The sequence below is a fragment of the Anabrus simplex genome, chromosome 2 (genome assembly GCF_040414725.1).
Source record: "Anabrus simplex isolate iqAnaSimp1 chromosome 2, ASM4041472v1, whole genome shotgun sequence".
In the NCBI taxonomy this organism is placed as follows: Eukaryota; Metazoa; Arthropoda; class Insecta; order Orthoptera; family Tettigoniidae; genus Anabrus; species Anabrus simplex.
Window position 1 is genome coordinate 1,149,559,883 of NC_090266.1, and position 25,936 is coordinate 1,149,585,818.

General features: G+C 39.5%; 1 protein-coding gene across 1 annotated transcript in view; it reads left to right on the top strand.

Moving 5' to 3' along the window:
• hob (hobbit) overlaps positions 1 to 25,936 on the top strand; it is a 460,559-nt gene that overhangs the window by 138,671 nt on the left and 295,952 nt on the right. Inside the window, exons 11-12 of the mRNA XM_067142110.2 lie at positions 1,580 to 1,785; positions 21,553 to 21,692. Coding sequence (XP_066998211.2) covers positions 1,580 to 1,785; positions 21,553 to 21,692 — 346 coding nt within the window. The remainder of the gene's footprint in view (positions 1 to 1,579; positions 1,786 to 21,552; positions 21,693 to 25,936) is intronic.

A 25,936-nucleotide genomic window follows, 5' to 3' on the forward strand; every position in this document is an offset into this window, starting at 1 on the left:
TAGGCGACCTGTGCGTCGTGATGATGAAATGATGATGAAGACGACACATACACTCAGCCCCCGTGCCAGCAAAATTAACCAATTATGGTTAAAATTCCCGACCCTGCCGGGAATCAAATCTGGGACCCCTATGACCAAAGGCCAGCACGCTAACCATTTAGCCATGGAGCCGGATGCTGTTGTCAGTGTCAAAGTTATTAAATTAAATTATGTATTTTAGGAAATATTTAATGGTTGTCATATCAAGGAGAAAATATTTCTTTAAAAGATTTTATTCTTGAAAACTCCACTAGTTTTCTTCCAGCTGTCTTCCATAATATTCACAGACATATTTTTCACCAAGTAAGTCTTCTCCTTGATCGAATACAAGACTTGAAGTGGAAAGGGACGTTAGGAATGGCGTCCTGCTCCTTCCTGTGATGTCTTGAAAAATACTTCATTAATTTGAGGGAACGTTGAATGTCCCATCTCATTAGTGCTAAAATTGCTAAATTTATACACTATAGAAGGTAAATATAAAGTTAATGAATGTAAACTACATTCATTTGAGTGTCTAATGTAAATATTTGAAAATAATCTGAACTAAACTGTTCTAAGCCGGGCTGAATGGCTCAGACGGTTAAGGCACTGGCCTTCTGACCCCAGCTTGGCAGGTTCGATCCTGGCTCAGTTCGGTGGTATTTGAAGGTGCTCAAATACAACAGCCTTGTGTCGGTAGATTTACTGGCACGTAAAAGAACTCCTGTGGGACTAAATTCCGGCACCTTGGTGTCTCCGAAGACCGTAAAAGTAGTTAACGGGACGAAAAGCAAATAACATTATTATTATTTTATTAAACTGTTCTAACAGTGAATTTTTAAAGAGATCACTGCGTTCTCTTAGTGTTCACATCTGAATCACCTCCGACCGTTGAGTAAAGCGGCACCTGTCGCTGAGGGCTTAATGGCCAGCTGTATCAAATGTTTGTAGTCTTAAACATTTAGGAACTTGTACAGAAATTTTGAGTGCATATGTATGCAAATCAACATTCATGAAATGAAAGACATGTCAGTTAGTAGTCGACCTGAAGGAAATTGTTTGGTCAATAACTGCTTTGGATCTCCCACACAACTGTTGTCCAACAGACATATAGTGTGTCGTATGGTTTGACAGTAATTTCCTCAGTGGCATCAGTGGGCTTTCTCGACCAGGTTCATTACCTCTCTTATCAGTAGCTCCTCAGATGACCTCCTGAACTGACTGAAACCTGTTCCAGCCCTTGGACCATTATTAAAATCCTTGTCCAAGCATGGAGTCTCCAAGTAAGAGGTGCCCCTTTAACACGGGGTCAGTAAATGGTGGATACAAGACACCAAATTGAAGTAGGTGGACACTTTCAAGTTCTTGAGCTGTGTATTCCCACAAGATGGTCGTCTTGTAAAAATATAATCAAGAGTCAGTAAAATTAATGCAGTATTGTACTGTAGAAATTAATGTGATAAATGTAGGTAGGTCTGTGTAAGTTTTGTTTGTTTGTTTGTTTACATGGTTGTTGCTTGCCACTTGAAATTAATTATGAAGTTTCTTTTCATTCTATTAGTTGTTTATCCGAATACCGAGGTCTCTCGACAGCATCACCAGAGCACCATGAACAAACAGTTTCTCATAAATGTCTACAGAGTAGTAAGAAACACCACAGTGATACGTCTTCTAGCCGAGCCCCATTCTTTCAAGAATTTCTTCATTGTGTAGAAACGAAGATTACCATCTCGAGTGTGAATGCATTCTTCCTTGCTAACAAAAACAGTAAGTAATGCTTTCATGACCCATATTAATAGACATGATAATCTTTTGGGTTTTTGTCATGTCAGTGAAACGGAGTGAAATTTCTTTATGTTACCACTCTTGTGTTCAATGCCACTGTGAAGCTCATTTCCAAAAGAGGACGTTAAACATCTGACTCCAGGGGATGCACTGCTGCCAAGATGTACAAGGACTACCTAAAATCCATAAAGAGGACGTTCCCCTCAAACCAATAGTTTGTGCAATAAGTTTTCCTACGTATGCTCTGTCAAAATATCTAAGTAAATTGCTTCAGCCCCACATAGGATGTATGTAATTATACCTTAGGGAGACTATATTTCATTAATAAATTTTCAACCATAATCCTTCGTGCAGTGCATTCCTGGCGAGTTTTGATGTGGAGTTCTTGTTCAATAAAGTGCTCATTGACTCAGTCGTGTCTCTTGCTGAGCATTTGAGGACATTGATAAGCTATTTAATCTTTGCACGACTTCCAGCTATTTCTTGTGGGATGGGCAATTTTGTGAACATACGGATGGTGTTGCTATGGGAATTAGGCAGTGATGGCTAAGTTCTTCATGGAGTGTTATAAAGTGAATGCTCTTTCTTTAGCGTCCGTAAACTAATGATTTGGTAGAGGTACAATGATGATACATTTTGTGGTCTGGGCAGAAGGTCTGAAAAACTTCAAGTTCTAGACTACCTAAATCATCAGCATCCTTCAGTTAAATTCATGATGGAGATTGAGTCAGATGGATTCCTTCCTCTCTTGGATGTTCTACTGGGACAAACTAGAGGGCTCCCTTGGGCATATTATCTGTCACAAAAAAGTCACTATCTCCATGCAGATTCTCACTACCATCCAGCTCAAAAACAGGATCAAAGCAGGGTAATTTCATGACACTCATCATGAGGGAAAATTGAAATTGTGAGTCATCAGCTATTCATGAGGAGATGGACACGGTCATAGTCACATTCAGGAGTAATGGTTACAATGATATTCAAATTTCTAGAGCCCTGCATCCTGGAGGGTGGAATAAGCAAACCTCACAGAATAGAAAAGTGAAGGGAACTGCCCACCTTCCATATATCCACAGTAACCACAGACCAAATTGCTTAGATTCTCTGTAAGGATAAAAACCGTGTTTGGCACAGTAACAAAAGTTGGTCACAGTTTAGGTAAAAACAAGGACAAATTATCCCTACTCTTACATCCTGCGTTGTACAAAATATCCTGCACTTGCGGCACTGTGCATATTGTCACTCATGGTAGTCTGTTGGTCACTTTTAAAATTTTTCTAGCTGTGAGGTTCTGCATTCTGTTGCATCTAAGTCATCATAACCTAAATTTCCAGCAAAGAGTGCAAGGTGGTGCAATGCTCTGTCATTGGTGTGAGGCCAGCTGGCTAGTTTGTTGGTAACTTTCCCATTACGACATGCTCTGGTGACGTCATCGACTTTTGCGGAACTGTACTTTTATTATTGTTATTCATTCAACTTCGCTAATCGGCCAACTAGGGACCACGATATACCTCACTTTACATTAACAGATTACACCTGGAAAAAAAAAAAAAATTGATTAAAAACAGAATGACGTATTTCATTTTTGAAAGAACATAATCAGATTCTATATATTACAGTTTTTTAAAAATATTATAAATTGATGAATATTATTAAGAAATATAAACATATTTATATTTCATTTATTCTGTTTATACCCTTCTGATACTTCAAAGTTAGAACTTACCTTAATGAAGTGCTCCAGCAGTGTTTTTCTCTTTCTTTACTAGTCCAGCAAAGAGTGCAAGGTGGTGCAATGCTCTGTCATTGGTGTGAGGCCAGCTGGCTAGTTTGTTGGTAACTTTCCCATTACGACATGCTCTGGTGACGTCATTGACTTTTGCGGAACTCTACTTTTATTATTGTTATTCATTCAACTTCGCTAATCGGCCAACTAGGGACCACGATATGCCTCACTTTACATTCTGGCATTTGTTCATTTTTTGCTTGATCTGCATAATCTTCATTAGCTCACTGTTTAGCACGACATTCTTCTGTCCATTTTGCACCCATTGCCCGTTTTTCATCCCGGAAAGTCCCAAAAGTTTTGATGGCTGCTCTGAAAAGATTTCGGTCTTGTGCATGTTCTGCTTGTATGCCCAGTTCTTTAAGATCTTTCATGACATTAACGTACCATGGCATTGCCGTTTTTGGTTTTGAGTCAAATATACTGAAGATGCGTTTCGTCCATCGAGAGTAGATCATCCGTCGCATTGAAACAGGAACACCCGTACTTTAACTTAGTGGAGAACATGGATTGACGCCAGGGCATGTATGGTCCTTGCTCAGAGAGTGGGAGAGAAGAGGGGTAGTGCAATAAGTTCTTATTCAGTGGAACTTGAAGTTTATTCGAGAAAAAACGCATAAATCATATCACCTTTACAGATGAATAGTTGGAGTTTGAGTGTCCAGAAAGATGTAGAGAATGGCGTTGTCCCTCGGTGTCGGTCGTCGGCGTGTCCCGCGTCGCTGAACTCCTCCCCTCACCATAGAACTCCTCTCATCACTGCACTGAAGGTTGTGGCACGACACTGTTTGTTAAATGCACGAGTTCCACTGTCATTGGTGTTGGACGCAAAATACTTCGAAGAAAATTCAGAATCACATTTCCGTGATGATGATGAAAGTTAGCACTGTTCAGTAAATGAAATAGTCATTGACAAACTTGAAATTATAGGCAACACAAAATCTGGAACCTTCTGTGACTTTGAGTTTCAACCATGTGCAACTTCACTTAATCACAGTTCAAAGAAAGTAAATAAATCAAGTCCCTCGGACACAGTTTTTCGTAATGTTCGTAATGAATACGATAAAGTGAATGCAATCTTTTAGCACACACAAACTTTGGAATACATTAAGGTTTCTACGAAGACAGTTTTAATTAATCACAGTACAGTCTCATGATTTTCTCATGACTTGAAACCAAGTTTTCGTAGAGGAACAGTTTATGAATTGTAACACGCAGTCTTCTGAAAAGAAGTCTCTATGAAGTAAGTTACACGCTCTCTCGAGAAGAAAAGTAGGCACAGTCTTTATGGAATACATAAAACACAGTCTTTCAAAAGAAATTCATTTTCCACTGAGACACAGTCTTTATGAAGTAAATTAAACATAGTCTTTCAAAAGAAATTCATTTTCCACTGAGACACAGTCTTTACAAAGTAAATCAACACAGTCTCTCGAAAAGAAATGTAGGCACAGTTTTTACGAAGTAAATTTAAACCTATCATGAAATGAAGTTAATTCTCACTAAGGTGCAGTCTTTATGCACTAAGTTAATCACACTCTTTATAAAAACACAGTTTCTCAAAAAGGTCTGTGTGACAGCAATTAATGTACAGTCTCTGCAAGACTAAAATCACAAGTCAAAAAAATGTTGATCAGCTGAACCGATTCTATCACTTGTATTACTATTGAACAAGTCTTCTGAGGCAACTTATTTCCTTCACGAGTATACGTTCAGCACTTAGACACTCGAACCGTCTTGCGTACATTCTACCATCGCCCCTCAGCCGGACAGAAATTCAAGATGTGTTGGGTTCAAACCACACAGTCAACAGAGTTTCAAGCTCGTTCCTTTCCACTCTTCCGCTAGGCAACAGTACATGGCTTTCCACCGAAGAGTGTACTACATCCAGACATTCAGTGTTGGTGATCTTACTGGATCCGGTGTTTCAATATGCCGTTAGCTATAAACATTCTGCACGATTATCACTGAACAGAATTTGTCTCAGGGATAAATTCTTAATCAAGGTTGACCCCAAAAATCTGGAATAAATACAAATGTATTAAAATCAATGAAAGGATGTTAATATATTGTGAAAATTAATAAAAGTTTCAAATATTTATATAAAATCTAATTTGGTCATCTGGAAACTAATTAAATGTAACTTATTAAGATAGAGACTCTAATATTCTCGAAATGAGATTGATGAAACTTATTTGTGAAAACTTGGATGTATGTCTTGTGTGAATAATAAAAAAAGAAAGTTTAAATAAATTATAAGTAAATTTTGACAAGGAACCTGGATGGCAGAAAAGGAACTTGGTACAGGCTGTAGAAATAAAAGGATATTACACTTTGCATTAAAATAAATGGTCTTTTTCTCACTCAATGGGTTGTGCTTTTTTAATCCCTGTCCAAGTTCTTATGGTCATTATGTCTGCTCTTCTGTGAAATTCATCTATAGATATGCAGTAGGCTTATTCAACCCCCTGCCAAAGAAGACTGATTATTTCTCCATAGATTCCCTGATGCATATCATTATGCAATAATTCTACTTTTTGACTAGAGCTCCACACATGTTCAAGGATTCTGGTTTTGTTGTAGACCATCTCATCCTGGTAGGTTATTGCCAGCCCCAATTGTAGCTTCAAAACTTCCCACTGGGCCTGTGATTAAATCAGGGAAGTAGCTGCAACACAACCCAAGCTGCAGCTTGAAGAGAAGATTACTACTACCAACTTAAAAAAAAAACAATTGTTTTGATTTTCATTGTGAGAAATAAGAACATGTTTCTTTAATCTTTAATGATAAAAAATGTTAATTTAAAATATTAAGTGCAGAAAATCTGAATTATGCTAGGATAATCTTTATCATCATCCTTCGTAAGAGATTTTTCAAGAAATAATTATGTGCTTGAAAAAAATAAAATGTAAAACACTCAAATAATTAATTTTGGATCGATCGATAGATAGATTTGCATGACCTACACCAAATATGTAAATCAAATGAACACAACTAGTAAACCCTCAATTAAAGATAATTCAAGAACAGAGAAAATCCAAGTTAAATTTCCCAACAGAAATATAATGTTCCAGTAGCAGTGCAAGGGTAGAATCAAATAGGAATGACAGAAAAATACCGGTATTAACCATCAACAGTATAAGGTGCAACAAGTAAATATGAGGGAAAGTTCCAACAGACATGCCCACGCAAAATCAATCCAATCGACAACTACAAAAAAAAAAAAAAAAAAAGACAGATACCCACACAAGATAATCAGCGTATCATATGGCAGGAAAATACAATAGGATCGCAGATAATGGCGAACATGCCCGTCTTTCATGTATTAAGAGAGACCATGAAAACCTAACTGAATTAAAGAAAATATCAGCGGCACTTGGTGCATAAAGGGCTTTGGGGCGTCACCACGCCGCCTTTTCAAAAAACACAACATAATTTCACTCTTGTAATTGATTACATAAATAGATGGAGAAATGTAGCGAAATCGAATATATGGTGGTGTACTATTCAGTTGTACAGTGCTATCTTGATTATGTTGTCTGTAAACACTTCGCTATTCTATTTTCAAAGATATGGCAAGGGCTATCAGACCATGGCTAGTGCCCAGGAAGCACGATGGTTTTTTTCTTTAGCCTGATGTGCTCACGCAGTGTCAGAAGAGCCCTCAGTAGGTTCCTAGAGTTAGCAAGTGTCTGGGGTGTGGGAAGAGCCTGGAAGAACGATATGGGCTAGTCAGGTGAAGGAAGAGTGCAGGCGGGTGTAAAGGCTGTCTGGCAGAGCCCAGAGCAACATCGTCAACCACTTTACAATGTACCTAGACTCCCCTCCCATACTTGCATTAATTGTTGTTAGAGATTAATTCCAAAACATTTTACAAAACACTGAATTCCATTATATTGACTACTGAAACAATTCAGTTCTACAAAGAAGCTAAAATAGATTTAAAATTTAACCATAAGGTGAATCAGAATGGTCAAATTGTTAAATATGTCTTCTTGCTTCGAGAAAGATGAAATTCAGGTGTGCACTGTTTATTGTTTTCGTGTATATCGTTATTGTCATTTGTGATCATTGAAACAGTTCACTGCCTTAGTAGCCGTGATTGCAGTCGCTGTTAGCCTTTTAATGTGTGTGTATCAAGCCATTGTAGTATAGTTAATTAATTACTGCTGTAGTGAAAGTGTTCAGTAGATAAAACTACCATACTAGTTTAAATAACAGAGTCAATTATACCTTCAGTATTTAAGTCTCGCGTTAATATCTTCATTCGTGTGTTTAGTGTTTATCTGCCTAGTTGAAAACTAAATATTAAAGTCTTAATTCAAGAAGACAAAGTACATGAATGAGAATCGATACATTCTTAGTATATTCTTTGGGCAGTTTGAACTAACGCTCAGGGGACATGATGATACAGATACATCTGACAACCCAGGTATTTTTTGAGGAGTTCGTGATATCTGATTTTCGCTTCATGATCTATCTGTCTCAGAAGTAGAGATCTACTCAGCCATCGGATTATTATATTTCAGCTAAAAATATTGTGGTGCTGGTCAGTGATTGGGGAGGGGGAAGAGAAGGCGGTACAGCCACAGCCCTGCCAGAGTGAAATGTAACGCTCTGCCACTGGAAAATATACATATTATAATGATCATAATCAGCTCTGAAGATTAATAATTAGGCCTATACAATATGGGGTGTAATAATTAAACACTCATAAATTATATAACTGGAGCCTTAATGCGTAACATAGAACCATCTAATATATAAAATATTTGGGGTCATTCACTTGACAAGACCACATTTGAGCTAAACTTAAGATAAGTTAAATATATTTTATTAAATTATGCAATCCTTGAGCAAAAAAGGTTTAAATAAATTAATAAACACCCGTAAGATGTAAACACATTACAATAAATTCCGTATATGGTACCAAGATAATTACCATAAAATTTCAAAATGTTAAGGCAGAGATATTTTCAGTGCAGATGGTAGAATAATAATACTTATCAATTAAAATTTACCTTTATACCATAGATGTTTTTTTTTCCTATTTGCTTTACGTCGCACCGACACAGATAGGTCTAATAATACCAATATAAATGGTCCGTTATTGGACATTATAAATTTTCCAGCTAACTCATTCCTGGTTGTTTCGCTCCCGTGTGCTAGGCTGGGCTCATCAGTTGGTACCTAGCACACCCACCAAGACGCTGGATAGTGCATACCGTGGAGGCCACTGCGTAGGCTAATTGTAACCACCGGCAGTGCCAATGCAGTATGAGAGACATTGTCTCATTATCAAAAATTGATGCCTGCTTGGCCATCAGATGATGTAGATGTTGATTCCCATAGGGAATCAGAAATAATTGTTCCGAATGAGTAAATTTATAATACCAATATAAATGGTCTGTTATTGGACATTATAAATTTTCCAGCTAACTCATTCCTGGTTGTCAGCGTTTCGCCCCCGTGTGCACTAGTACTAGTAAGTGGTCCTGAGAGTTGGGATACCAGTTGGAGTAGGCATCTTGGACATATTCTGAGTCATGGCCCTTCTTGTGCTCAGGAGGCTTGGACTCAATCCACTGGTGGTCCCTAACTTATTAAGAGGAGAAATCCTCACTAGGACTGTGTGTAAGTAAGGGTAGGATACTATCACAGAATTTTCACCGAGCATGTTCGGAGCATTTTAAGCAACCCTTTCGGACAGAGTCCAACTCCCATTTGACAGGCGAGGGATTTCTTAGAAACAACTAACCAAACAAAATGGAATTCGATGTGGAGCTATCAGTGTTAATTGGGCTTTGGAAGAAAGAAATTAGAACAGGCTGAGTCAGCAAAGAGGATACATCTGGATGTGTTAAAAGTTAGTGATATTCAGGTAAGAGGTGATAAAAGTGTACTTAACGGGTGATAAAAAGGGAAAGACTGGGCAATTTGGCCGTGCGGTTAGGGGCGCACAGCAGTGAGCTTGCATCCGGGAGATAGTGTGTTTGCTATTGGCTGTACGTCGCACTGACACAGATAGATCTTACGGCGACGATGGGATTGGAATCTATCTCCCGGATGCAAGCTCACAGCCGTGCGCCTCTACGCGCACGGCCAACTCGCCCGGTAGATAGTGTGTTTGAACCCCACTGTCAGCAGCCCTGAAGATGGTTTTCTGTTTTTCCCATTTTCACACCAGGCAAATGCTGGGGCTGTACCTTAATAAAGGCCATGGCTGATTCCTTACCGCTTCCAGCCCTTTCCTATCCCATCGTCGCCACAAGACCTATCTGTGACTGTGCGACATAAAGCAACTTGGGGAGAAAAAAAAAAAAAAAAAGAAAAGAAAAGGTAGAGTGTAGGGTAGGACTCTTCATCAGGAATACTATTGTATGCTATAGTTTCTGTTAGACATATGAACAATGCGGGTAGATTTGGCAGTTGGAGGAGTTAGGACAACAATTGTCTGTGTATTAACCATGTGAGTGTGCAGATGAGGATGAAGTTGACATGTTTTATGAAGCATTGAATGACATCATAATCAGGGTCAAAAGCAAGAATCCACGAACCTGCTACTCTGGCGTAGCTGGGGGAAAGGTGATACTCTCACGTGGCATGTCCCAGGTGGCAGATAGGGGGGTCCTAACCGGCTTGCCGGCGGACTTGAGGGAAATAAAATATGTCTCGCAGACCAAACACACAACCCCCTGTGAGTGGGGGACGCAGACGAAGAATTCACCCGCGGTATCCCTTGCCTGTCGTACGAGGCGACTAAAAGGGGCGACCAAGGGATGATTGTATTAGAACCATGAAACTACTTGTGATTAGTACCACCATGCGGGGAACACCATGGGTCACTTTTACTTGCGCGTAGTACCACTATGTTAGGTACCAAATGGGTTTGTGATTAGTAGCACGCAAGAGCACCGTGCGGTCAGCCCCCAGGGTGCACTGTCGGCTTTTACAGTACCTGTGATTAGTACCACTATATGAGCGACACCATGGTTCTGGCTTGGCTATGATTAGTACTCACTATATTAGGAACACCACGGGATAGCACAAGAACCTGTGGTTAATACACATATGTGATGAACACCATAGGTTTGCGTTGCCTGTAAATAGCGCCGCAATGTGCAAAACACCATAGGTCTGTAGTACATGTGGGAATTCCATTACCTGTGGGTAGTACCATAATGTGTGGAATACCGCCAGTCTATGCTACTTTTGATTAGTACCGCACCATGACAAATACCATGGTTCTACTTTCCTAGTGATAAGTACCATTACGAGGGGCCAATGACTTGGATTTTGGACCCCTTTGGACTGCATGCATCATCGATTCAGTATTGTGCCTTAGAAGCAGTCCCTTGGTCAGTAATACTATTGTTTTATGTCAGTTTCTGGGAATGTGAGGCACTGCAGGTTGGATCCACTGATTGTTTTAAATTAATATCCATCCTTTCATTCTTCGTTCTCACATTTTGAATTCTGGTCAGTGGAGGATTTTGGACTTTTAATTTGTCATTACATTTCGTCTCATTTCGTACCATTAGGGACCGATGACCTAGATGTTAGCTCCCTTTAAATGAAGAGGAGGGCCATTGACCTTAGATGTTAGGCCCCTTAAACAACAAGCAAACAAGAAGAATCATCATCATCATCGTCATCATCAAAAGCAAGAATAGGATAGTGCTTATGGGCAATTTCAATGCGAGACTTGGAAAAAGAACTCAGGGGTACAAAAGCGTGATTGATATGGGATTAAGCAGTTTCAAATACATTCTCCAAGCATAAGGCTATTCACTCTTACGGAGGGGAGGGTAGGGGCACCAGATCCTTAGTAGACTGTATCTTAACCGACTTTGAATTGTGGAAATCTGTTAGGAATATGTGGGTTTTCCATGGATTTTTTGATGATACGCACCACTATCTTATATGTAGTGAACCGCTGGGCCTATGGTAGAGAAAGTGAAATCTCTTTTTGAATGAATAAGGTTAGAAAATCTCCTGGATGAGGAAATTAGAGAGATGTACATGGATATGATTAGTGAAAAGTTCCAAACAATAGACTCTAAGCAGATTCAGGATATAGAAAGAGAATGAATGGCATACAGGGACACTGTTGTACAAACAGCAGGGGATTGCCTAGAAACAGTTGTGTGTAAAGATAGGAAAAAGTGAACATCTTGGTGGAATGATGAAGTGAGAGCAGCTTGTAAACTTAAAAAGGAGGTGTACCAGAAATGGCTCCAAACAGGGACTGATGCAGACAGGGAATTGTATGTAGATAAAAGAAGCAGAGTGAAACAAATAGTTGTTCAATGCAAGAAGTAGTTGTGGGAAGATTTTGGTAATAATCTGGATAGGCTAGGTTAAGCAGCAGGGAAACCTTTCTGGACAGTAATAAAGAATCTTAGAAATGGAGCGAAAAAAGGAACGCATAATATATCACAGGGAATCACAGGACAGGTGGAAGGATTATTTTGAAAATCTTAGCATAAAAGGGAATCTTCCTGGTGACATGGCGAACAACCAAGCTCATGGGGAGGAGGACAATGATGTTGGTGAAATTATGGTTGAGGAAGTGGAAAGGATGTAAATAAACTTCATTGTCATAAAGCTGCAGGAAAAAATTAGACCTGAAGTGATGAAATATAGTTGGGGAGGCAGGGATGAAATGGCTTCATAGTGTGATAAGATTAGCATAGAGTGTTAGTAAGGTACCTTCTGATTGGACAAAAGCAGTATTTGCACCTATCTGTAAGCAAGGGAATAGGAAAGATTGCAACAACTATCAAGGTATCACATTTATCAGTATATCAGGCAAGGTGTTCACTAGGATTTTGGAAAGGAGGGTTCTGTTAGTGGTTGAGAAAAGTTAGATGAAAACCAGTTTGGTTTTAGACCGCAGATGGGGCTCTCAGTGTCAGATATTCAATATGCGCCAATTAATTGAATAAATACTACGAGAGGAATAGACTGTTATGTTTATGTTTCGTGGGTCTAGATAAGGCATATGACATATTACTGAGGGAAAAGATGTTCATCGTACTGGAGGACTGTGTGCTTAAGGATATATTATTGTTCATAGTTCACATGGATCATCTGCTGAAAGGTATTAACATGTTCCCTGCAGCAGTGAATTTTGGTGACTTAATTTTACGTCGTATCGGCCCACCAGTGACCCAATGCCGCCTTTAGTTATTATCGGTTTGGGTCACTGGTGACCTGATGAATTTGACTTTGTTTAGACCCTACTATGAAATCCAAAACAATGCTGGAGCACTTGTTGTGTGCCTTATTGTTGAGGAGATATTCCGATGTATTTACCTCTGCAACAGTTTTCCGATTCAACAAATGCATGACCCAGAAATGACCCCGGAAGTAAATGTTAGTTTCTCATTCATTGATCTTTTTTTGGGAATATGATAGGTAAGGTAAGGGTTATTCTGCCCGAAGGCAGGTCCGAACCTCTGCAGGGGTGTTCCTGAGCCGGAGTTTACGTGCGGTAGGGTGGCCAGTTCCTTTCCGCTCCTCCATTCCCTTACCCCCCACCAACAGCGCGTGGCAACCCATCCAACTCCTGACCACGCCCAATGTTGCTTAACTTCGGAGATCTCACGGGATCCGGTATTTCAATACGGCTAAGGTCGTTAGTGGGAATATGATAGGCGTATGTTAATTATTTTCATATTATGCTTAGTGACAAAATAATATCACAAAAGACTAGGCTGTACGTAGGGTCATCAACAGATACTGAAGAGAAATCACCGTCACTGTCATAACTTTGTTCCAAATAATGAGCAATTTGTCTAGGATCAAGTGCTGTCCTAAACATCTTTCTTTTCAGTGCCACCGGTGTGTCAGAATGTAAAGGCTCCTGCCTAAAAAAAAAAAAGGATGTGAACTTGCTTTTAAATACTATCTACGGAAGATAATAAACATATCAATAATTACTCCAAAAAATAAAAATCTGAAAGGTTATATTCGCTTACCTGAGAGCAATGTAGAAAGGAATAGGTTACACGAGATGTCAGAAGGGTGGTACTGGTACTCCTCATATTAAACAACAATCTGACATCTGAATGCAGCAACATTGTAGGCTTCATTCACCGTAACTGCACAAGCGATTCTCGCGTAAAAATATAGGTTAGACAACAATCCAAACACAGGATGACCCGAAGCGATATGAATGGAAGATACAAAAAAATTCCTTCAGGTCACCAGTGGGCCGATCGAAACTAGCAGTATACCTCGATCCTTTACTTCAAGAGGAACACTATGTTGCCATTAGTTATCGGAAATTTGTAATTATTACATAGTTACTTACTCCGCAGTTTTGGGAAGTTCGCACTGACAGATAAGAGTAACATGCTTCCGGACACATGGTGACCCAAATTGCAAGGTACGTGTTAAGTTGCAGGGGGTGATTCCGTTAGGTGAAAATGTTGTCGGCAGTTTGGCCTATGCTGGCGACTTGGTCTTAATGACAGATTGTGCCGAAAGCCTGCAGTCTAATGTATTGGAACTATAAAATAGGTGCCATGAGTATGATATGAAAATTAGCCTCACCGAGACTAGAGTGATGTCAGTAGGTAAGGAATCCAAGAGAAGTGAATCTGAGAACAGGTAAATAATATCAAGTACAGTAGAGTCTCGATTATCTGACCTCAACGGGACCTGGAGTACGTCGGATCACCAAAAATGTTAGATGATACAGAATAACTTTGAAAATGAGCTAAAACAAACAGGAAGGCTATACTTTATTACTGTGCTTTACAGTACTCTATTTATTGACTTATCAATTCAATTGTACACTAGATGCAGTACTGAACGAAAACATTCCGAATGTCTTACGAAAAGAAACTTGTCAACAATGTCTGTTTGCCTGCTGATTCAAGTTTTCTTGCTGCGAGATCCCGCCCTCGACGACGATCCTTCACTGTGAGGCATTGTTTTCTCCGTTTGTTCTGCAATGCCTCGTTCTTCTTCTTCTTCATCATCCTCATTTTCATTAGCATTCACAAAACCAATAATATCAGGGTCAGTTAGTTCAAACAGCTGATCTTGTGCACACCACATACATCCTTAGTCGTAGCATCCTCACAGCCAGGAATGCAATTCAGTAACGGAACAATGTTTTCCATATCTTCTTGTGCCACCTCCTCTTGATGTTCAACCTCACTCAACAATATGTTCCAAGACTTTCTAATGTCGTTGTTTCAACTTCTTCCCAAGACTGCACTATCCAGTATGCCACGTCTTTCATATTGTTTCGCGTGAACTTTTCTATCATGTCGTTGCCATTGTCCATTTTCTCCATCAAGGCTGAAAGGAGTTTTCGCCGATATTTCCTCTTCAATGTTTTCAGCATACGTTGGTCCATTGGTGGCACAATGATGTCACGTTAGGAGGGAGGAACATGACTTTGATGTCACCATTTCTAAGTTACTCTTCATTTGTGTGTGATGGAGCGTTGTCTAGTATAAGAAGAGCTTTTCTAGGGAGATTTTTTGAAGCTAGAATCTGGAACAAACTGTGTGAAGAACAGTCTTTTAAGAAGTCAGCAGACATCCAGGCAGCCTTCTGATTCATGTAATGGACTGGAAGAGCATTAACAAAAATGTTTTTAAATGTCATAGGCTTCTTTGCTTTACCGATCATAAGCAGTTTTGCTTTTTAAGTTCCCAGTAACATTACTACAGGCAAGAACAGTAACTGTTTTCTTACTACGCCTGTAGCCAGGTGCAGACGTCTTGGCTTGGGCTACGAGAGTTTTGATGGCAGCATCTTGAAATTTAGCCCAGTCTCATCACAATTAAAAATCTGATCACCGGTTAATCCTTCAGCAAGAATTATTTCTTGAAATTCCCTTTTAAATTTCACAACCTCATCAGATTTAGCTGATAGTTTTTCTCCACAGATATTAAGCTGCCCAATGCCGTACCGTTTTTTTCCACCGATCAAGCCACCCAGCACTGGCAGTAAAATTAGGGTCCACTTCATTAAACTCCTTCTGGAAATACACCGCCATTTCTTGCAGAATGGGGCCAGATATTGACGAGCCTTTTTCCCCGTTTTGAATGAACCAAAGAAATAGTGCTTCACTTACTTTTTTGTACTCACATTTTTCATAGTTTTTTTTTCTAATTTTCAGTGCATCACTTGTTGCTCTGGTAGAACACCACTTTTCAATTTCTTCCCTCTTATGTTTCCAGTCTCCCACTGTTAACACGTCCAACACCATAATCTGAAGCCACTTTTTGAAGAGTTTTCCCTTTGTCCAGTTTCTTTAACCCACTCAACTTGTCTTCCACAGGAACAATCACTTTCTTCCGTTTACTCGCCATACTCACAGAGGATATGAAAACTATAACATCCGCGCCCAACCAGTACTACACTGAACAATCCTACTGCATGACTGCCAGTGCTTGTCCCACGGTCGCAGCCTCCACAACGGGTGTCCCAGAATTGCCTCCACCTAAAGTTCAAATTAAGCCTACCAGTGTCGGATAACACGGAATGTCAGATAAGCGAAGGTCGGTTGAGCGAGACTCTACTGTATTTAGGATGTGTGTTCTCCCAGTATAGTAGTATAGTAAGTGAGATTGAATCAAGGTGCAACAAAGCTAATGCACTGAGCTCGCAGTTGAGATAAACAGTATTCTTTAAGAAGGATTTCAGCTCCCAGGCTAAACCATCTTTATATCAGCCTGCTTTCAGACCATCTTTGCTTTACAGGAGTGAAAGCTGGGTGTATTCAAGATATCGTATTTGTAAGTTAGAAGTAACAAACATGAAAGTAGAGGAATTATTTTTGGTACTAACAAGTGGGATAAATGGCAGGAAGGTACTCGAAATGATTAGATAAAGTATAAGTTAGGAATGAATTCGTTGAATGCATCTGTACACATAAACGGGCTTCAGTATTGGAGTTATGTGAGGTGAATGGAGGAGGATAAGTTACCTAGGAGAATAATGGACTCTGTTATAATACCAATATAAATGGTCCGTTATTGGACTCTGTTATGGCGGGTAAGAGAAGTAACAGAGACCAATGCTATGATGGTTAGATTTGGTTTTCAACAATTTAAAGATAAGAGGTATGGAACTAAATAAGGCAACATAACTAGTTACAAACAGGGGATTTTGGCAGCAGCTAGTAAATTCACAGGAGACTGCAGACTGAATGCTGAAAGGGATAATAATCTATAATGTATGTATGTATGTATGTATGTATGTATGTATGTATGTATGTATAAGATATTACCAAAATTTATTAGGATCAACCTATTCAATACAATTGAATTTCCAAAATTAGGACTTGCATCCTATTAAACTAAAATTTTAAGGGACATGTTTCACCCTTTAAAAGGGCATCATCAGCCTTTGTACACTCATACTCAAAGATAAAAATCAGGATCCTGATTGTCATGGTAAAAAAATAAAAATGAGAATATAAGATTGGAATGAGTATTATACAATGTGAGAAATTGTTATGAGTTCTTAAGTAATAATTTACAATTGAAATTTCATTTAAAATGTTTGCGAAGAAAAGGTTGAATTTGGTATGATATTACACTAATAATTTTAAAATAATTTTATAAAATAGACAAACTAGGCCTTAACCACATAATAACAAGAAGGTCTATGGCTAAAGTTGCCGTATCAAAGTTCGAGTCAAATCTTGCTTGTTCCAAGACCATACAGACAACCAGTTCATAGCACAAAAATCGAGAACATAGTAGTCCTGAACTTCAACCTTTTCTTTGCAAACATTTAAAATGAAATTTCAATTATAAATTATTACTTAAGAACTCATAACAATTTCTCACATTGTATAATACTCATCTTATATCTTATATTCTCATTTTTATTTTTTTACCATGACAATCAGGATCCTGATTTTTATCTTTGAGTATGAGTGTAAAAAGGCTAATGATGCCCTTTTAAAGGGCGAAACATGTCCCTTAAAATTTTAGTTTAATAGGATGTAAGTCCTAATTTTGGAAATTCAATTGTATTGAATAGGTTGATCCTAATAAATTTTGGTAATATCTTAAACTGATATACATTTCAATACTGACTAAATATGAAATTTGTAACATGTAATGTATGTATATGATAACACCATAGTAGTCCCGAACTTGCACTGGCATAACGTGCTATATAACCAGATAATTAATAAATATTAAAACTGCTCCTTGATATCCAGAAATTTCACGTTCGTATGACACCACAATATTAAGAAAAGAACATACGGAATATCCAAATATGCATAGGATCTAGATTTTAAATATAAGCATGACTTTGGCTGCCATGACACAAAAATGATTAGTCACTGAACCACGCAATTTTTTGAAGATATGCAAGGTTGAAATTCCACACTGAAACAGTAGTTAGGACACTGATACAGTTGACTTCATCTTGATGCAAATTGTTAATTAGATAAATAGTAACATTCGCATGAGGAATACGAAAAGATTGTGTGCGCCGAGTAACCTGACGCTTGTTAGTATAAATATGGAATAGATATAGAATTAAGTCTCAGATTAAAATATATACACACCAGCATACTTCCAGTGTTACTGGATCAAATTTCATTTGAGGTGAATATTCCATTTCAAATATGAAATGGGAATAGTCACCAAATAATGCATCCATGCTGCAAGGAGACGAGCTAGTAACTAAATGCCCTTCCCCGAGGAAACCACTGATTGCCTTGGTGATTATCTTGCATCGCAATATGTCGTGCTTCACAAGGTTTGGACACTGTGCAGGCCTGAATATTTCAAAGGTCACAAATTGGCCCAGCATAATATCAAAAATTAAATTACAGCTTTAAGTATGTTGCTTATTCAATATATTTTATTTTCCATGGAATTGTTTTCAGTTATTCTACTAATACTGTTTTCATGTCCATATATAGTGTAGTTTGCCAGCCCCATGGTGTAGGGCTAACGTGCTTGTCTCTTACCTGGAGGCAGGCCGATGACCTTAGATGTTAGGCCCCATTAAACAACAAGCATAATCATCATCAGCATTACCTGGAGGCCCCGGATTTGATTCCTGGCCAGGTCAGTGATTTGTACCTGTATCTGAGGGCTGGTTCAAGGTCGACTCAGCCTATGTGATTGCAATTGAGGAGCTATCTGACGGTGAGATAATGGCCCTAATATAGAGGGCGTAGAGGATTCGTCATGATGACCACGGCACCTCGTAATCTTCAGATCTTCGGGCTGACCAGCGATTGCTTTGTAGGCCATGTCTCTTCAGGGCTGTTGTGCCATGGGCTTTATTATTTTTTATATATAGGGTAATTTGAAAATGAAGATACATATATTCATTTTCACGCATCAGTCATGTTGAAAAGCTCTGTCAGGAACAGTGTTCACTCCGACAAATTTTTTGCAGTGAAAATTATCAGCAATGTGTTAATTTTATACAATGATTTCTTGTTAGGAAATTCATTTTCAAATTATTTTACAATACATAATTAAGAAGTTTTACATTTGGCAAGCATAAGTCCTAGAATATTTCCTTCCCTTACCATTAGTTTTATATTACAGTATTATTGTCCGACTCGTTGGCTGAATGGTCAGCATACTGGCCTTCGGTTCAGAGGGTCCCGGGTTCGATTCCCGGCCAGGTCGGGGATTTTAACCTTCATTGGTTAATTCCACTGGCCCGGGGGCTGGGTATTTGTGCTGTCCCCAACATCCCTGCAACTCACACACCACACACAACACTATCCTCCACCACAATAACATGCAGTTACCTACACATGGCAGATGCCGCCCACCCTCATTGGAGGGTCTGCCTTGGAAGGGCTGCACTCGGCTAGAAATAGCCACATGAAATTATAAATTATACAGTATTATTTATTTTTTGCTAAAAAATTGTTAGGCATTTATATTACATGTTGTATGGAGAAGTAACTTCTAGATTTGCTGTGGTGTTGGCTTTCATGTTCAGCAATGCCATTTGTAGAAGAGCAAGGAAGAGCTTTTCTGGGTTAAAGGCAAGTTTCTCACCTACAGCAGGCCGTACCTAGATGTTCAGCAGTCGGATGGAATTGACCTCTTCCAACATAGGTGGAGTTGTAATAACAATACAGGCCACAACTTTTGTTTGGAAACTATCAGAGAGGTAATGTGTATCATCCTCCAAAATAGATTTTCATCGGTGGTTGGACAAAGGTTGTCCCTGGTGTCATAGTTCGAGCCGGACAGTGTTCAGTCCAGTCCCATACATGCCCAAGGTGGATGACAGTTCTGTTGATAGTGCTGGTCAGATAATTTGGTGACCATGTTGGAGAACAATTGAGTTGCACAAGCAATCATTGAGCAGCATTGTCTTCTCTGAGTCTCCTTGCTCTTCTAAAAATGGCACAGGGCACATTGAATTATGATCAGAATGTATTGTACACTGTTCAACACCAGAGACAGACGGACATTCTAGGATATGTCTCTCCAGGCCATGAATCCAGACATTCAGCTTGTGTGTCACTATTGTATACACTGCAGAAGGTGTCCCTCACCTGTCCTCCTCAACTCTTGGAATGACCACCAGTAGCTTTGAGGCAGATTCTGTTCTTGTCAGTAAACCCAGTGCTTTGCTGTTCATCCGTCCAAGCCCCATGCTTTTGACAGTACTGGAGGCTGTGCATGGTGGTGAGACAGGGGAGGAAATCTGTTTCCAAGCACCCATTCAAAGCCAGTGGTTGTAGATGCTTCTGACCGACAAACTAGGTACAACTGTACTTCTCTGTTCTGAGTTTGTCATGCAGTCTGCTTTGGCCACTCATGTAATGCAGTGCTCTTGTATGTGTCTATGTTGCTGGTGACTGATACCAGGCATATTAGCTTCTGCACCTTCCTCTGACTAGTGGTGCCTACATCAATGCATTGCTGACACACTTGTCCAAGTTTCTAGTATGACCATTCAATCTAACAGAGATCCTATGTGTGTCACTCAAACTCCATTCATTTTACAAACACAGATTGCTTCGGCTACAAAGCTGAGAGCATGAATTCAGGAGATAGTCAGTTTGAACCTCGCTGTCTGCAGCCCTCAAGATTGTTTTCCATGGCTTCTCATTTTTACATGAGGCAAGTGCTGGGGTTGTACCTTAATTAAGGCCACAGTCACTTCCTTCCCAATCCTACCCCTGTCCTATCCCATTGTCACCATAAGACCTGTCTGTGTCGGAGCAACATAAAACAGAGGGGAAAATAAATTGTACATGCAATGTATGGCGATTCCTGCAAATTCCAACACAAGTTCAGAGCTCGGTATAGCCCTGAAAACTATAGGCCGCATCGTTTCTAGGTGCACAACTGCTGATTTGCTTCCTGATTCTACCAAGTTCTACAGCCTTGATCCCCTCGTGCAGTTTTCTTGTTGGGTCACATACAGATGTGATCTTTCTCATTCACTTTTCATTTTCCAGTAATTTTAGTAGAAAATTCATCACAGGTCCAGGGGATGTGATAGTGAGTAGCATAGACACTGGCTTCACACCAAGGCAATCGGGGTTCGAATCACGGCCACTGCAAGTGGGATTTTTAAAATGGAAAGAAAGTCCTTGTGGTTCGGACTTCGTGGAAAACTGGAGGTTCCGCGGCTATGATCACTATATGAAAACTCTCGTGAAACTACAAGCTTGCTTGATCACGGGTCCCGACTTTCTTGTACCAGGTCTGAACTTCCAACATCTCCATATATTTCATATCTGAAGTAAGAAACAAAAATATTTGGGCTGATCTCTCAGTACAGTAATATAGCATACACTGCTCAATCATGAAGATTTTGTGAGCCAATTCAGTATAATTTCTTGCCTTCACTTTGTAGAAGTGAATGAAAATTCCTGTACAAATTCGAGAGGTTGAGACTATATCTGTAATGGTACTTTCATTGTGAAATGATTAATGTCATTATGCTGTTATTTAAGAAACCTTTCTTTGTTCCTGCAGTTTGCATTATGGCTCGTCTAGATGCAGCTTCTTTAATTAGTTCCAAGGAAACAGTGGAAGGATATTTAGAAGGTGCAAAACTAGTCACCATATCTCCAAGGAAAAGTCAGTATAACTGCCTGAAATCTGAAGAATTGAAGGTAAGGTGTACAGTTATATTTATATAATACACATTAAGGTGTATTTTGCAGAAATACAGTTTCTTTACTTAGCATAAAGAATTTCTCCTTGTTGTCTTTAACACAGTAAAATTCCAAAAGATTATCAGGTATAACTATAGGTATTGTTGTATGGACCATCAGTTGTCATGCAGCACTGTTAGCCATGACAACCTATACAGTACTATCCTTTTTATCTATACGTAGCTATTTGAGACTACATAGACTATGCATTCTTATGTAGCAATTAAGGAACAATTAAGGATAACTTAGTCTAGTGCAGTTCCACAGATGTGGTGAGCAACAAATTGCACCAGATTATCATTACCTTCCATTTCTCCAGAAGCAGTCACATGCTTGGTCTTAAGGCTTAAGCCAGGCTGATTGGCTCAGCCAGTTTAGGCACTGGCTTTCTGTACCCAAGTAGGCAGGTTCAATCTTGGTTCTGTCTGGTGGTATTTGAAGGTGCTCATATATGTCAGCCCTGTGTCGGTAGATTTACTGGCACGTAAAAGAACTCCTGCGGAATAATATTCCGGCACCTTGGTGTCTCCGAAGACCATAAAAGTAGATAGTGGAACACACATACATACATTATCGCCAAAATCCTCTGTTTGTAAATACTATAGTGCTGTGGCCTCATTTAGTTCTATACATCTTATCTTTAAATCGTTGGAAACTGAGTCTAAACCATCTTCGTCTTGGTCTACCTGTACTTCTCTTACCCTCCATAACAGAGTCCATTACTCTCCTAGGTAACCTATCCTCCTCCATTCACCCCACATGACCCCACCAACGAAGCCGGTTTAAGCGTACAGCTTCATCCATCGAGTTCATTCTTAAATTAGCCTTTATCTCCTCATTCCAAGTACCATCCTGCCATTGTTCCCATCTGTTTGTACCAGCAATCATTCTTGCTACTTTCATGTCTGTTACTTCTAACTTATGAATAAGATATCCTGAGTCCACCCAGCTTTCGCTCCCATAAAGCAAAGTTGGTCTGAAAACAGACCGATGTAAAGATAGTTTCGTCTGGGAGCTGACTTCCTTCTTACAGAATACTGCTGATCGCAACTGCGAGCTCACTGCATTAGCTTTACTACACCTTGATTCAATCTCACTTACTATATTACCATCCTGGGAAAACACACAACCTAAATACTTGAAATTATCGACCTGTTCTAGCTTTGTATCACCAATCTGACTATCAATTCTGTTGAATTTCTTACCTACTGAGATCAATTTAGTCTTTGAAAGGCTAATTTTCATACCGTACTCATTGCACCTATTTTCAAGTTCCAAGATATTAGACTGCAGGCTTTCAGCACAATCTACCATTAAGACCAATTCGTCAGCATAGGCCAGACTGCTTACTATATTGCCACCTAATTGAGTCCCTCCCTGCCATGTTATACTTTTCAGCAGATGATCCATATAAACTATGAACAGCAAAGGTGAAAGATTACAGACTTGTCTAACCCCTGTAAGTATCCTGAACCAAGAACTCATTCTACCATCAATTCTCACTGAAGCCCAATTGTCTACATAAATGCCTTTGATTGATTTTAATAATCTACCTTTAATTTCATAGTCCCCCAGTATGGCGAACATCTTTTCCCTCGGTACCCTGTCATACGCTTTCTCTAAATCTATGAAACATAAACACGACTGCCTATTCCTCTCATAGCATTTTTCAGTTACCTGGCACATACTGAACATCTGATCCTGACAGCCTCTCTGTGGTCTGAAACCACACTGGTTTTCATCCAACTTCCTCTCAACGACTGATCGCACCCTCCCTTCCAAGATGTCATTGAATACTTTGACTGGTATACTAATCAGTGTGGTACCTCGATAGTTGTTGCAATCCTTCCTGTTCCCTTGCTTGTAGATAGGTGCAGTTACTGCTTTTGTCCAGTCTGAAGGTACCTTACCAACACTCCGTGCTAATCTTACTACTCTATGAAGCCATTTCATCCCTGCCTTCCCACTATTTTTCACCATTTCATCTATTCCTCCTGCTTTATGACAGTGGAGTTTATTTACTATCCTTTCCACTTCCTCGAGCATAATTTCACCAACATCATTTTCCTCCTCCCCATGAGCTTGGCTGTTGGCAACACCACCTGGAAGACTTCCATTTACGTTGAGAAGATGTTCAAAATATTCCCTCCACCTTTCCAGTGATTCCCTGGGATCTATTATGAGTTCACCTGAATTACTCAAAACACTGTTCATTTCCTTTTTCCCTCCCTTCCTAAGATTCTTTATTACTGTCCAGAAAGGTTTTCCTGCTGCTTGACCTAGCCTTTCCAGGTTATTACCAAAATCTTCCCAAGACTTCTTTTTGGATTCAACAACTCTTTGTTTTGTTCTGTTTCTTTCATCTACGTACAAATCCCTGTCTGCCCCGGCCCTTGTTTGGAGCCATTTCTGATAAGCCTTCTTTTTACATGTACAAGGTGCTCTCACTTCATCATTCCACCCAGATGTTCGCCTTTTCCCATCTTTACACACAGTTGTTCCTAGGCATTCCCTTGCTGTTTCTACTACAGCATCCTTGTATGCCACCCATTCCCTTTCTATATCCCAAACCTGCTTACTGTGTACTGTTCAAAACTTCTCACTAATCATATCCATGTACTTCTGTCTAATTTCCTCGTCCTGGAGATTTTCTACCCTTATTCGTTTGCAGACAGATTTCACTTTCTCTACCCTAGGCCTAGAGATACTTAGTTCACTACAGATCAGATAGTGGTCTGTATCATCGAAAAATCCCCAGAAAACTTGTACATTCCTAACAGATTTGTTGAATTCAAAGTCAGTTAAGATATAGTCTCTTATGGATTTGGTACCCGTAGCCTCCCATGTGTAGCAGTGAATAGCCTTATGCTTGAAGAATGTATTCGTAACTGCTAAACCCATTCTAGCACAGAAGTCCAGCAAACGCTACCCATTCCCATTAGCTTCCATATTTCCCCCACATTTACCAATCACCCTTTCGTATCCTTCAGTTCTGTTTCCAACTCTTGCATTGAAATCGCCCATTAGCACTATTCTATCCTTGTTGTTGACCCTGACCATGAAGTCACTTAATGCTTCATAAAACTTGTCAACTTCATTCTCCTCTGCACCCTCACATGGTGAATACACTGATACAATTCTCATCCTAATTCCTCCAACTGACAAAGCTACCCACATCATTCGCTCATTTACGTGCCTTACAGAACTATGTTGCGTGCAATGGTATTCCTGATAAACCGCCCTACCCCTACTCTGCCCTTCCCTTTCTAATACACGTCAAGTACACTTTATAATCTCCTATCTCTTCCTGGTTATCTCCCCTTTGCCGAATATCACTTACTCCTAGCACATCCAGATGCATCCTCTTTGCTGACTCAGCCAGTTCTACTTTCTTTCTTCCATAAGCCCCATTAATATTGATAGCTCCCCATCGAATTCCATTTCGTTCGCCAACTTGTTTCCAAGGAGTCCCTCATCTGTCAAATGGGAGTGGGACTCCGTTACTCCCATAGGTCTGAGGCTTGCTTAAAATTGTCTGAGCTTTTTAAATTCATGAAGCAGGATGCTACTCTCCATACACGTAGTCCAAGTGAGGATCTCTCCTCTAACGGGTTATGGATCATCGGTGGATTGTATAGTCGTAGCCGCCTGAGCACAAATAGGGCCATGACTCAGAATAGGTTCGAGATGCCCACTCCCATTCCATAGCAGCTGGTATCCCGACTCTCAGGACCACTTACTAGGCCACTTAGCCGTTACCCATGGTTCACGTACTAATACGTGACTACAGTAACCCACACCATGAACCATACCAATAACATTACTATTATTTTATTTTTTCTTCAAGGTTTTACTCCTAGTTATTTTATTTTTTCTTTAAGGTTTTACTCCTAGTTACAAGGATGTTTATAGGGTGAAGTGGAAGTAGTTGTTATTAATATAGATGTTAAAGGGATAGGAACTAGGACACTGTCTTATGGTAGAGCAGTCTTTTGTACACTTCAATAACAATCTTGACTTTGGAATTCAGCAAAGAACCATCTATTCTGTAGAAGGATGGCAACAACCCCAGTGACTCTGATATTGTATAACTCATTCAACTTATTCTATGTTGTACTGTGTTCTAGCCAGAACAAAGGCAACTCCTTCAACATTTATTTATTGTGAACTATCTTTATGTGTTGTTTGATTATAGAATTTGT